The sequence below is a fragment of the Lissotriton helveticus genome, chromosome 9, assembly GCF_964261635.1.
Source record: "Lissotriton helveticus chromosome 9, aLisHel1.1, whole genome shotgun sequence".
Classification (NCBI taxonomy): Eukaryota; Metazoa; Chordata; class Amphibia; order Caudata; family Salamandridae; genus Lissotriton; species Lissotriton helveticus.
The window spans coordinates 59,517,244-59,529,797 of NC_136070.1; the positions used below are offsets into that span (position 1 = coordinate 59,517,244).

Consider the following 12,554-nt stretch of genomic DNA (forward strand, 5'->3'; position numbering starts at 1 on the left):
GCAGGAACATGGGAGGCAAAACTATAACGTTATAGAAATTCTACCTAGGTTTGATTCAATCATTCTGTCTGTCTATGGCTTGGGGTGTAATCCAGAACTCAATGCTCTTTTAACTCTGTGCAGAGGGATCCTTTTGATATAGGTTGTTCCACTATAAGGTCTGTGGAGATAATTTCACTGATATGGATTGCACGAATGCACTCAAATAGGCCTCCAGGAATGCCCACTGAAATTCCTATAATTTAGTTATGTTCATTGCACAGATTTAGCCCCTGCTATGCTACGTAGATTATTCCCAGCTGCCCCTGACACATGCACCTGAGGTGCAGATTCCAAAACTATATTTACCTATGTGATAATGGGTTTGCTGGACTATTGGAATCTATTCGGCAGAAGTCATGGATCTACTTCCGCCCTGGACAAGTAGACAACAGTTGCTAGATCCTAACATCTGTCTACTGCTTTATACATTGTCCTTATCCAGACAAAATGAATGCAAATTAGTTGACTTGGTGCTGATGATGGTTAGCGTGCTGTAGCTATCAACTAAAAATCGATATATGTGCCTGAAATTTATAAATGGAGGCTTGACCTTTACAAATGGGCACCATCTGTAGATTCCGTGATATATATTCCACGAGTTCACCAGAAGACACCAACAGAGTTAACAGAATGGAACACCATACTACTTCAGGTTGTCCCAAAGTTAAATGACAAGCCGTCCTGATCAAGGCCAGATTCTTTCCCCCAATTCTTAAAATTAATCTCTGAATATACGCTCCTGCCTGATCTTTTACTATATGATGCATCATAGTGATTTACTGAAAATCTTTTGTTCCCAATCATTGCATAGATTATTAACTATCAAAATATATGTATTGTTGTGCGGTCATGTTGGCCACTTGCATTGGTTCATATTATGTGGCATTCCAATTGATTCACCTGATGGTCATGTTCTTTGTCTATTGCAATATACGCGATCAGTATTTTGTATGAATCATAATTTACTGTTTTTGAAAACCAATAAATAAATTTTTTTTAAAGTCCGTGGAGATAATTTCCCAAGCTGTTATCAGTAATTCAGGGCTTAATGAATAGCCAACTTTCTTCTGGTTTTCGCATTTATTTTGAGCGCAGATCTTATAGGAGGCTATATAGGCAGAAACATCTTGATGGAGGGTTAACCACAAAAATGTCTTCTTTAACAATTGTTCAGTGGAATTTCTTCCTTAATGTCCAGATCAAAGAGTAATGATATATCTCATGCTAAATTGGTTATTTTGTGGGAGACAATGTGCAACCGGCTAAAGACAGTACTTAGAGAAACCACAGCTATAATGGGAAGGTATCATGAACAAATATTTCATGAGATTACCTGAAGATCCCTGAGTGAGAATGAATGAGATTACCTGAAGATCCCTGAGAGAGAATGAATACTTTTTCATGATAAAAGATTAATCCATTAAGACTTTTGACATGAGAAGGATAGAAATTATAAAATTGGTAAAAATGAAATCCTTTAGTTCTTAGACTGAACTGATCTAAGAAAGTAGATATCACTGTAGATAAGAAGTACTGAGGAGGAAGAATCCTTTCACTAGGTAAGTAGTCCAACACACAGTAATATAAGTTCCAGGAATTAAGTGATTGTGAAGTTAAATTGCTGAAAGGAAAAGATCCATCTCGCTTGTTTACTATTCCTGCACTCTGCTTGTTGCACAATTTGGAGATTTTGATGATCTGTGCAAACGGTTTCCTGGAATTGAGCTCCTGGAAAGAAATGTCTCCATTCTAAAACACTTCCTTTCTAGCAAAGATTTCTTTTTTCTAGTACAGAGTAATTAAGTTCTGCTGGATGAAAACATCTGAGAATAATATGCAATAGGATACTCCATTCCATCTGGTCCTTCTTGGATAAAACTTCTCCAATAACTCATTCAGCTTCATCAGTTTCAAAGATGGGGGGTTTGGAGGTTGTTGCAAAATCCATTTTTTTTAAACGTGAGTAGCTGGAGGTATCCATTTGAAAGTTCTGTTCTTTCTTAAAAAATCAGTAATTGGTGATGCGATCTCCAAAAAGCTACAAATGAGCTTACGATAATAGTGTGCCAGGCCATGGAAACTCTCAGTCTCTCTGACAGAAGATGGGTTTGGCCACTTTAATATGGCTTTCGCTTTTCAGGAGTTCATGGCAAGACCTTCCGCAGAAAGAACATAACCCAAAAATTCCACAGAGTTTTTTCCAAAACAGCTTATGCTGCCTTAATGAGAAGTAGAACTTCTTCAGCAGTATTAGGATGGTCTTCAGAGCCTTCAGAAAACGCCAGAATGTTATCACGGTAGACAACCCCAAAATGAGAAAAAGATCTGAGAAGATAGCATTCATGAAGTGTTGGAACCCTGCCAGGCCGCGACAAAGGCCGAAATGCAAGACTTCACATTTATAGTGCCAGAAACTTGTCCTAAAGGAAGTCTTTCATTAGTCTTCTGATCGTATTCTGATAAGATGATATTCTCCTGTCAGATCGATCATAGTCTTTGCACCCTTGACACCTTCTAGGATATACCATATTAGGGCCAGAGGATACCTGTCAATGATTGTGACTTAATTGAGCCCACAATAACCTATACAGGGCTGTAGTTCGGTAGAATCGTTTTGAGTAACAAAAGGTTATGATGAGCCTGCACACAACTTAGATTGTACAGTTAATCCATTCATTTAAAGCTGTTTTCTCAAAAAGAGCAGGGCCGGACTGGGAACCAAAACCGGCCTTGGCAAATTGCTCGCCCCCCCCCCCCCCATCCTCCCAGGGGGGGAGGGGGGGGGGGTAGCTTCGAGCTCTTTGCCAGGACCGGTTTTTGACCGATTTTGTTACAGGGCCGATTTTGCAGCTATGCTGAAAAAACGGCCCTGTAACAAAATCGGCCCACACCGTCCCCCACCCGAGCGGCGCACCAGGGGATTGCCCCGTGCCCGCTACGGCCAGTCCGGGCCTGAAAAAGAGACAGGGAAAAATTTGACCAAATGGAACAAAGACGTCTGCCACAAGGTCAAAGGAACAATCAAATGGCTGGTGAGGTGCCAATTCTTTTTGTGTTTACTCAAAAATAGTGAGGAACTCATGATACATTTCAGATATGGAAGATAAGTGAGCAATGGAACAAACAGGAGGTCCACAGCTTCTGTCAGATGTGTGGTTTGAGACAGCATATTGTAATCTCAAACCAAATCCAAACTGCCTAACACCTTGTAAGCTCACAGGAAGCATATGGGGCTTGTAACTGAGGAGTTGTCTCCTCATTTGGCGTCACTGCAATAGGTCCCTCGTTCAGTACAAAAGTACCAAACCCTCTTAAGACTATGATGAGAAAGTCAAGTGGTCACTGTCTGATCATAATGTTTTGTTTTGTGCCTCAGCATTTCTCACAGATAGTAATATCCTGTGTTGGACTTTTTTTGTCAGATTCTTGACCATCTCTGGAAAGTGCCAGAAAAAGCAGTTGAGCAAGTAATTTTGGAGGTCCAACTAGAATCGGAAGGTACAATAGCACCCAGAGCACTAATGATATTGTGATGGACGAATTATCACTAGTGGATTTTACTCTTAATTTAACACTTCCTCCATTAACCTGAGACATTTTTGGTACCACCCAACCCTAAAGCAGGCTTTTGGAGCAAGTAATATGTGTCATATTTAGATGTGCTAGTTGTGTATAAAAAACGAGGTTCTCCGAACTATATTCTACCATGAATACAACTAGCAAAAAATAGGAACAGACCTTGAAAAATGATTTATTTAGTGTTTTGCTGACACCAATTCTGTTAAAATAACATCATACTTTGTCTTGTTTCGTGACTTTCAGGGATCTGGATTCTCTCACTGGAAACAATAAGACGGCATCCCTCGACATCACCCTGCCTATCGAGGAGGTGGTCCAAACACTTGAGGACCTGATCACATATTTCCAGCCTCCTGAAGAAGAGCTTGAGCATGAGGAGAAGCAGAACAAACTGCGCTCACTGAAAAACAGACAGAACCTCTTCAAAGAGGAGGTAATGAACATATCAAAATATTCTGTCGCCATTATAGGATCCTTTTCGAAGTCCCATCATCAGAATAATCTTTTAAAAGGGCTACATTGCAAGGGAAAGATTGGCCCTATTCTAACATGCCACCTCAGCATATTTACACAATGTGTTTTTATCTTACTTTTGATGAAGTTTTACTATTAATGGCCTGCTGCACTGTTTGTGCCATCAATATGCAGTGAGAATGTTTTCTTAATTTAGACGCTGGAAGGTATTCAAGTTTACAACACAGACTCGGAAAATTCAGTATTAAAAACCTACTGTCTGCTAAGCAATCTGGTTTCCACAACGCAGCAGCAACAACAAAAATACTGGAAGACATCCACCAAATATTGAACAAGAGTGATTCTTATCTCTTTTTCGCTTGAGCTCTCCTACGTTTTTGACACTGTTGATAACATGAGACTATTAAACCTCTGCGAAACTTCCAATTGCCTTAATAACACAGTCCTCAAATGGTTCTTCCCTTTCCTAGACAAACATGAACAGCTAGGTAGACTAAGTAATACAATCTCTGACCCAAAAATATTGCTAAGTGTAGTAACCTCAGGAACCAATATTAGCCCCAACACTGATTAACCACTGACAATTGTGTTGAGGACGTCTGTGGTGCCCTCATGACACTTTACTTAAAAAGTATCAAGCGTTGATGACATCCTCATTCTAAAATCCTACTTACAAAATTGGTTTACCACCACATAGCTAAGAATCAACCTGGAATTGATAGACTTCATTCTCTTGTTATTCCAATTTGAAGACATGTCCTCACTGGCTTGTTTTTGCTTAGAGCCACCTCTAAACGTGACCACATTGATTCATCACCCCTTAATTCTGCCAGAGGTAGTCTGTTATCACTGAAAAGGCTTTAGGGCCAGATGTACGACTTTTTTTGCATGCGCCAAAGGGTTTGCAACCCGTTTGCGCATGCAAAAATACCTAAGGGCCATGTACAAACCATAATTAACGAGTCACAATTTATTTGCAGCTCGCTAATTAGGATTTGCGACTCGCTATTAAGAAGGGGCGTTTCAAGGGCGTCCCTTCCTAATAGCGAGTCTGAGCCCTATGTATGAATGTTTTGCGACTGCAATTGCGGTCGCAAAACAGTCGAAATTTACCACCTACCTCAAGTAAGTGGTAAAGCATTCGTCAATGGGAAGGGGTCTCCAGGGGACCCGTTCCCCTTTGGCAATGCTTGGTAAAAAAATTGAAACGCAAATGTTTCTTATTTTATTCTTATTTTTAAACGGGATGCATTTTTAAAAAAAAACCTGCTTTATTTAAAAGTAGTGCCCAACAATGGAGGTCCGCTGAGCCCAGCAGGCCACCATCCATGGGTGGGCCAACCATTCCCAATGGGGTCGCAAATTGCCAGTGGCTTATTAATATTCATGAGCCTCGCATTTTGCGACCCCTTTGGAACACTCGTTCGCGATCAGCAACATCAAGTTGGCGATTGCGAGCGTGGAAAATAAACCTCCCGGCGAGATTCTCAACGCGGGAGGTCAGGTTTCTCATTACGAGTGGTCGCGTATGCTAGCGACCTCTCGCGATGAGAAACTACCAGTCCGCGTTGAGAAAGCTGTGGCTCGAGTAAAAATCTGATTGAGCGGCAGAAAACGACAGCTTGCACTCGTATAGCTCTACTTCACGAACTACGCCCAGGGTTAGCAATTACCTCAGCCAGACGTGCAGACAAAATTCAGGCTTTTTCAATACTGGAACTGTACCTTCTCTTTCTTAAGGAGAGGGTCAACCTCCCAACCAATCCTAAATTTATACGCAAAATACTCCCATCATTTCATCAGAATGAATGTGTATGCCTGCCTAATTATTCAGGCTTTTTTAATACTGGAACTGTACCTCTCTTTCTTAAGGAGAGGGTCAACCTCCCAACCAATCCTAAATTTATACGCAAAATACTCCCATAATTTCATCAGAATGAATATGTATGCCTGCCTAATTATTTTCTATAACCCTCTACAACTGAAGAGACGAAGCTTCATTCGCTGGATGTCAAGGGATATCTGTAAGAGGGTGCGTGGCCTGCAGGTGAGCATGACTGTCGAGACTTTTTAGCGATCCCGCTAGGTCCCCATCTAAACCAACCCCCTTGTGGCACCCCCTGAACTACTGGGACCCATGGCAATTATCCCCTGTGTTAGGGGTGTGACAGAGGGAGCATCCTATATCACTGTGAGGGCCCGCTTTGCATCAACTTAAAAAAAAATTGCAATGTGGCCCTTGAATTAGAACGTCGAGCGGAGTACGCAGAGAGCAGATTGCAGCAGAATAATGTCCCACAACTCAGAGTGCAACAACAGCGGCATATTTTTACAGCTGTGAAGACCAAACTCAGAGCTATGCAAATTCAATACATGCCTATGAACCCAGCGAAATTGAAGGTCATCTTCCAGGGGACAACCTTGTTCTTCACCAACCCAGAAGCAGTGTGGCGATGGGTGGAAAAAAATCCACACCTGTCTAACAAGCCGGGTGATGCTAACATGGCAGACTCCTGGAACACCTTTCCGCCGCCTCGGGCCTGCAGGAGAGGGAGACTCAGGCAGGTCCGTTCACTGTCCCACAACCAGGATGAGAAAGAAAGTCTACCCCTTCTGAGGTCGACTACCCAGAGGCTTCAAGCCAGGCTGCCCAGAGGAGTCAATGACCAGGACTACATTCTGAGCCGGAGCCTTGATATTGCAATCGGTTCAAAGGCTCTGACCAGTTCAGTGATAGTTCGCTACATGGTGGAAACAGCTCGACTGAGTATCCATAGCTTTACCTCAGAAACATCTTCTTGGAGGATGACCCTGCAACATCTTGAGGTGCCACAAAGAGATGAATATAATTGTGAGGAAGGCTAGCAGACACCCAGGCCCACTCATAGGTTGTTACTTTGGGGGGGAGTTTTGATTCATGGAGAAAGAGTGGTATACGTGGCAAGTGGCTGTTCTTTGTGGAAGGGGGTGGTATACCGGAACACTGTTCATGTTGTTTTTCTTGGGGTTGGTTACTGTTTTTTGTTTTTTGTTATGAATACCACTGAGGTTGCACTGGCTCTGCCATTTGGGGAGACAGGGACTCCGTAACAGTTGATTTGGAGGGGAGATCCCCTGATCCCCGGACACATTATGAGGTGGTTTACACTGGGTGATACAAACTGACTATCTGTATTGTCCTGGAACATCAATGGCCTATTGCATATGATAAAGAATTTGTAGTTACACAGAATATCCAGAGACAAACTCTGGATATAGTGCTCATTAAGGAAACTCATCTAGCTGGATACTATTGTCCATTACTGAGTAGGAGCCAATACACAGTACTAGCTCATGCAAGTCATGTCAAGGGATCGAGGGGCGTCAGAGTCTTAGCAAAGAAGAATCCCCCCATTTAGGGTGGAGAGAACCTGGCAGAACCGGGGGAAGGTTTGTAAGTGTACTGGGATTTTGAGATAGGCAAAATACTCTCTCTCCGAAAAAACGCCGTATGGGAGAGCGCCTGATGGTGATCAAAAAGGGATTATAAGTCTACAGGAGCCCAAACCACGTTACTCCGCTTTGAGGCCCTTGGTAAGGAATATCACTCCCTTACCCATGACTTGGTAAAGCTGCACATCCTGGCAACCCAACACAAATTTTACGAAGTGGGAGACAAAGCCGATTGTCTGTTAGCAGAAACGGGGAACGCAACGGGCCGAAAAACATATCAGTGGAGTTTTACAAGTGAACTCTATCAGTGGTGGGGCCTCACAACCTGGCGATGCTGGCATAGGCTGGATTGAGGGGGTGGGTTCCACCTGATTTGTTTAGGACTACCATTGTGGTTATACCCATACAGGGTAAACCCCTGAAACAATGTGCCTCTTATAGGCCAATCTCCCTTCTCAGTACAGAAGTTAAGTTACTCACTAAGATGTTGGCACTTCACCAGGGATGAGTGATTACTACTCTGGTACATGGGGCTCAGACAGGCTTCCTTCCAGGAAGGTTAACTTGCCAAAATCTCTGACGTCTGCACAATTGGCTTGTCTGCCGCTGTGATCTTGGAGAGCCTGCTGCCCTTTTCGCACTGGATGTGAAGGCCTTTGAATCTATCAGCTAGCTGTATCTGTTCCAGGTCCTAGATATGCTGGGGTTTGGCCTGAAATATTGCATTTGGGTTTGCCTGCTCTATAGCGACCTGTCGGCGATGGTGACGGTTAATGGTATATGTTCTAGCAAGTTTCTCCTTGGACGGGGGAAACAACAAGGCTGCCCCTTTCGCCTTTGTTGTTTGCTCTGTGCCTAGAGCTACTGGTGTGCTAGCTGAGGTGCTGTGCGGATGTGTCCAGCTTCCTGAAGGTAACGGCCACCCCAGAAATATTATCACTATATGCCAACAACATTTTACTGTACTTAACGAAATGGGTGACCTCCTTGTCAGTGGTACTGTTGATGTTTCGTGCTTTTGGACGCTATGCAGGCTGCAAGATTATTTGGAACAAGTCGGTCTTGTACAAGATAGGGCGTTGGCCTCTGACCACTGTGCTCCATCCGGAGGTAATGGTTTTAGCAGATGGTTTCTGATACCAGGGTATTGAAATAACTCGATGGCTGGTCATGTTTGTGAAAAGGTACCTTGAGGTGGTCTTTCAATGGTTCCAGATTGACACTGCTCGATGACGTCACCTCGCCTTGTCAATTCTGGGCAGAGCTACCTTATTTAAAATGATCACACTGCCCAGATTCTTATATGTTCCCCAAAACTCTTCCTTGCTAGCGCCTGAAGTTTTCTTTAACAAAATTGAAGGGACTCCTTGTTCGCTCCTTTGGGCTGGCAGGATCCCCCGGATAGCACTCCACACCTTGTATAGGTTGGTGGATAACTGCTGTATTCCACTGCCGTACCATAGAGTGTACTATTTGAACAATCACCGATACACATAAAAAAATGGGGCTGTGTGCCAAGGAAGGATCCAGCAATGAGTGTAGAGAGGCATCTGAAGGAAAAGAAATCTCATATACATTATATTTATGGTGTATCCTGCCGAGACCGTCTACTGGAACCGACAAATTAAGCTCTGGTGGTGTGGGATAAGGCTACCACCTATGTAGGCTGGAAAAACAAATTATCTAGAAAGACTCCCCTGTGGGTGGGAGACTGATTACGTGAGCTGAGGAGCCTGATGGGAATGACAGCCTGTGACTTCACTGGTATCTCTACCCTGGGTGACATAGCGGATGGGGAAGATATAAAGTCTTTTAATAAACTACAGGAGGAGTGTGATCTGCACAACTCTCAACATCGTATATACCTACAACTCTGCCATGCTCTACATGCGGAGAATCTCCCCTGGGCAGCCCTGGAGGGCAGGATACTCTCAGGGGAATTGATTTCCAAGGCTATATCCCATACCTTTTCCTTTCTGATCGATAACAGACCTGACAAACTCAATTCCCTCAGGACTTAGTGGGAGCTAGATGTTGCCCCCTTGGAGGATGTGGTCTGGGAGGCGGCCCTGAGGCACCCTAGGGAAGAAGCGATCAAATCAAGCCTGATACTCAAACAACTTAAGGCCCTAAATATAATTTATAATCACTGACACTGTTTAAAATAGGAAGAGCAAGCTCATCCAACTGCCTATGATGTGAGGAGGATCGGGCTCATAATTCCACACGCTCTGGGATTGTCCATGCATACAACCATATTGGAAGGCAGAAACATCGAAATTAGTGTCCAATTTTGGAGCACTGGTCCCTTGCACCCCCGGTTTTACAATATTGGGCATCCCTGGTGATGTAGAATTGCCAAGGAAACAGCACTTGTTCTGTACCTTGAGGCTTTGTCATGCAGAAACAAGACATTGCTAAATGTATGGAGGCAGGAAGAGTGGTATACATGGCCTGGGGCTGCCCAAATGTTTTGATCTGAAAGAGGCCATTAGATATAGATTCCTTACCATAGAATTAGCCTGATGTGTCAGACTGGATCCGGAGAATTCTTTCTGTAGTAATACCCCTGCACGGCGGTAGGTGGCCTTGGTTGACTCCGCTTCCATCGTCAGCGTCGTGGTTGCCGGGATGACGTCACGGTATCTACTAAGACACCGCCCCTGCACGCTGACGTCAGCTCTTTCTTTTTCCACGCCAGTCAGCACAGATGCAGAGGGAAGTTTGCCCCTTAGTCATTTTTGACTAAACTTATTTCGACTTTTGGCGACGTCTTTTTGAGTCTTCGACTACTCGTAGGACGAGGGATGTCCCATCATCAGACCGGCATCAAGCCTTGTGAATCCTGTCACAAATTGATGCCCGTCATGGATCTGCACCTCGATTGTCTTTGGTGCCTAGAGCGTGACCACGACCCGAAGTCGTGCTCTGAGTGCCGGGCCATGAATTAGAAGTCCTTGCAGGGGCGGTCCTGAAAGCTCTTTGAGGCCCGGCAGTCCGCTCCACGACGTACGAGGTCCCTGTCAAGAGGAAGGTCATGGAACTGGTCGCGGAGCCACCACCACTCGTCATCGAAGTCTTCGCAGTCCTCGGGTAAGTCGAAGCACAAGAAGAAGGCGAAGAAGCATTGTCGCTCTTCGCCTTTTCCCAGTTTGTTGACGCGGGACCCTGAGGGTTGCTGCTCTCGAGCTTCATCTTCGGAGCCCGCTTCTGGGACAGCTATGCGCTTCCCTCCCTTTCCCGGAGGCGGAGCGACCCCTGCCCAGCTTCGAGCTTTTTACGAAGCGCTTCATAACATTTTTGGGAAGCAAGACTCTGCCGGCGCGCGACTTCCCTGTTGACTCGGCTGGGGGCCCCGGGCCTTCAATGCCAGCGGCTTTGGCGCCAGAGGGCCCCCAAGGATCCGGTCGACCTCACAGTACCTTGCCCAGTGCTGATTCCAGTGATGACGCCCCCGACGTCTCTTGTGCTCCCAACTGCCATTGACCCCAGCCTCAGACCCGACTTGGACACGGCGACGGACTGACGTCGCTCGACTTTTGTATCGGCACCACAGGGTACTTTCGTACTGTTGTTCATCCCTGGTGTGCCCTATCGCCCTGAGTGGCAGCCAGAGGAGTGTGAGGAGGACTGGGAGGGGTCTGTAGATGCTTTAGCTGACCAGCTTGAAGAGCTACGCGGAGGTCCACAGAGTTGCAAACAAACTCCGCTACGCACACCCGCCTCCACCCCCCCTATTAACAAGTAATTAAACATTAATTAAAAATAAATTTAAAGCCACTCACCTGTACTGCGGTGTCCCCGTGCAGCCCTCAAGAAATGTGCGTCCCCGAGGCTCCCCGAGATGGCGACAACCACAATATATTGTAGAACAATGACGGATGATTTCCCGAGACCAAGGGGTGGATACTAATGGTTGGCACTGATTCATATCATGGTCATATCACTCTTAGGAGTTTGAGGTTATCTTGTTTAGCTTGTCTTCTTTACTCCTGTAACCTATGTGCAGATTGTATGCAACACGGTGAAGAGTCCCACACAAAATGAGGGCTCATTCCACCAGAGAGGTGGCGCTACAGCACTATTTATGAGAATAGCCATAAAGGAAATCTGCAGTTCCACCCACTCTTTCTCCTACTACTACTGCCTGGATTTACAATCAAGAGCAGAGATCATAGTGGGACAAGTGGCTTTGAGAAACGTATTTGCTGAAGGTAAGCCATTTCTTGCCTTCCACTGAATTATGAACTTATAGGAAAGTAGATCTGCTTTCATTGTTACCCTCACTTTTTGCTTGGTGTCAGTATATTTTTGACTAGTCGTACTGGGATTCTGGTAATTAGGACTCCAGCAACTGTGCTTTCTCCATAAATGACCATATTAAGTACTTCTGTACCCCCACAATGGGCTACTGGTGTACTCTTGCACCCACTCTTTCTCCTACCACTACTGCCTGGATTTACAATCAAGAGCAGAGATCATAGTGAGACAAGTGGCTTTGAGAAACACATTTGCTGAAGGTAAGCCATTACTTGCCTTACACTGAATTATGAACTTGTAGGAAAGTAGATCTGCTTTCATTGTTACCCTCACTTTTTGCTTGGTGTCAGTATATTTTTGACTAGTCTGACTGGGATTCTGCTAATCAGGACTCCAGCCACTGTGCTTTCTCCATAAATGACCATAGTAAGTACTTCTGTACCCCCACAATGGGCTACTGATGTACTCTTGTAAGTACCTAGCATATGGAACTAAGGTACCCAGGGCATAGGTACACCAGGAGTCTCCCATGGGCTGCAGCATGTATTGTGCCACCCATGAGAGACCACTTAAACTGTGACTACAAGCCTACCATTGCAGCCTGTGTGAGTTGCTGCTTGCACCCTTCACGATAGATATAAGTCTGAGATCACTGCACTTAAAAACTTAAAATCACCCCTATGGCAGGTCTTTCAGTTCTGAGGGCAGGGTGCTTGGTTATAAGTATGAGGGTGCCCCTGCATAAGCAGGACATCCCTACAAACCTC

The 12,554-nt window shown here is 44.8% G+C and overlaps 1 protein-coding gene across 1 annotated transcript in view; it reads left to right on the forward strand.

The window, feature by feature from the left end:
* The window catches only part of RYR3 (ryanodine receptor 3), a 1,933,484-nt gene that overhangs the window by 635,454 nt on the left and 1,285,476 nt on the right, over nt 1–12,554 (forward strand). The window contains exon 13 of the mRNA XM_078661960.1: nt 3,865–4,054. Coding sequence (XP_078518086.1) covers nt 3,865–4,054 — 190 coding nt within the window. The remainder of the gene's footprint in view (nt 1–3,864; nt 4,055–12,554) is intronic.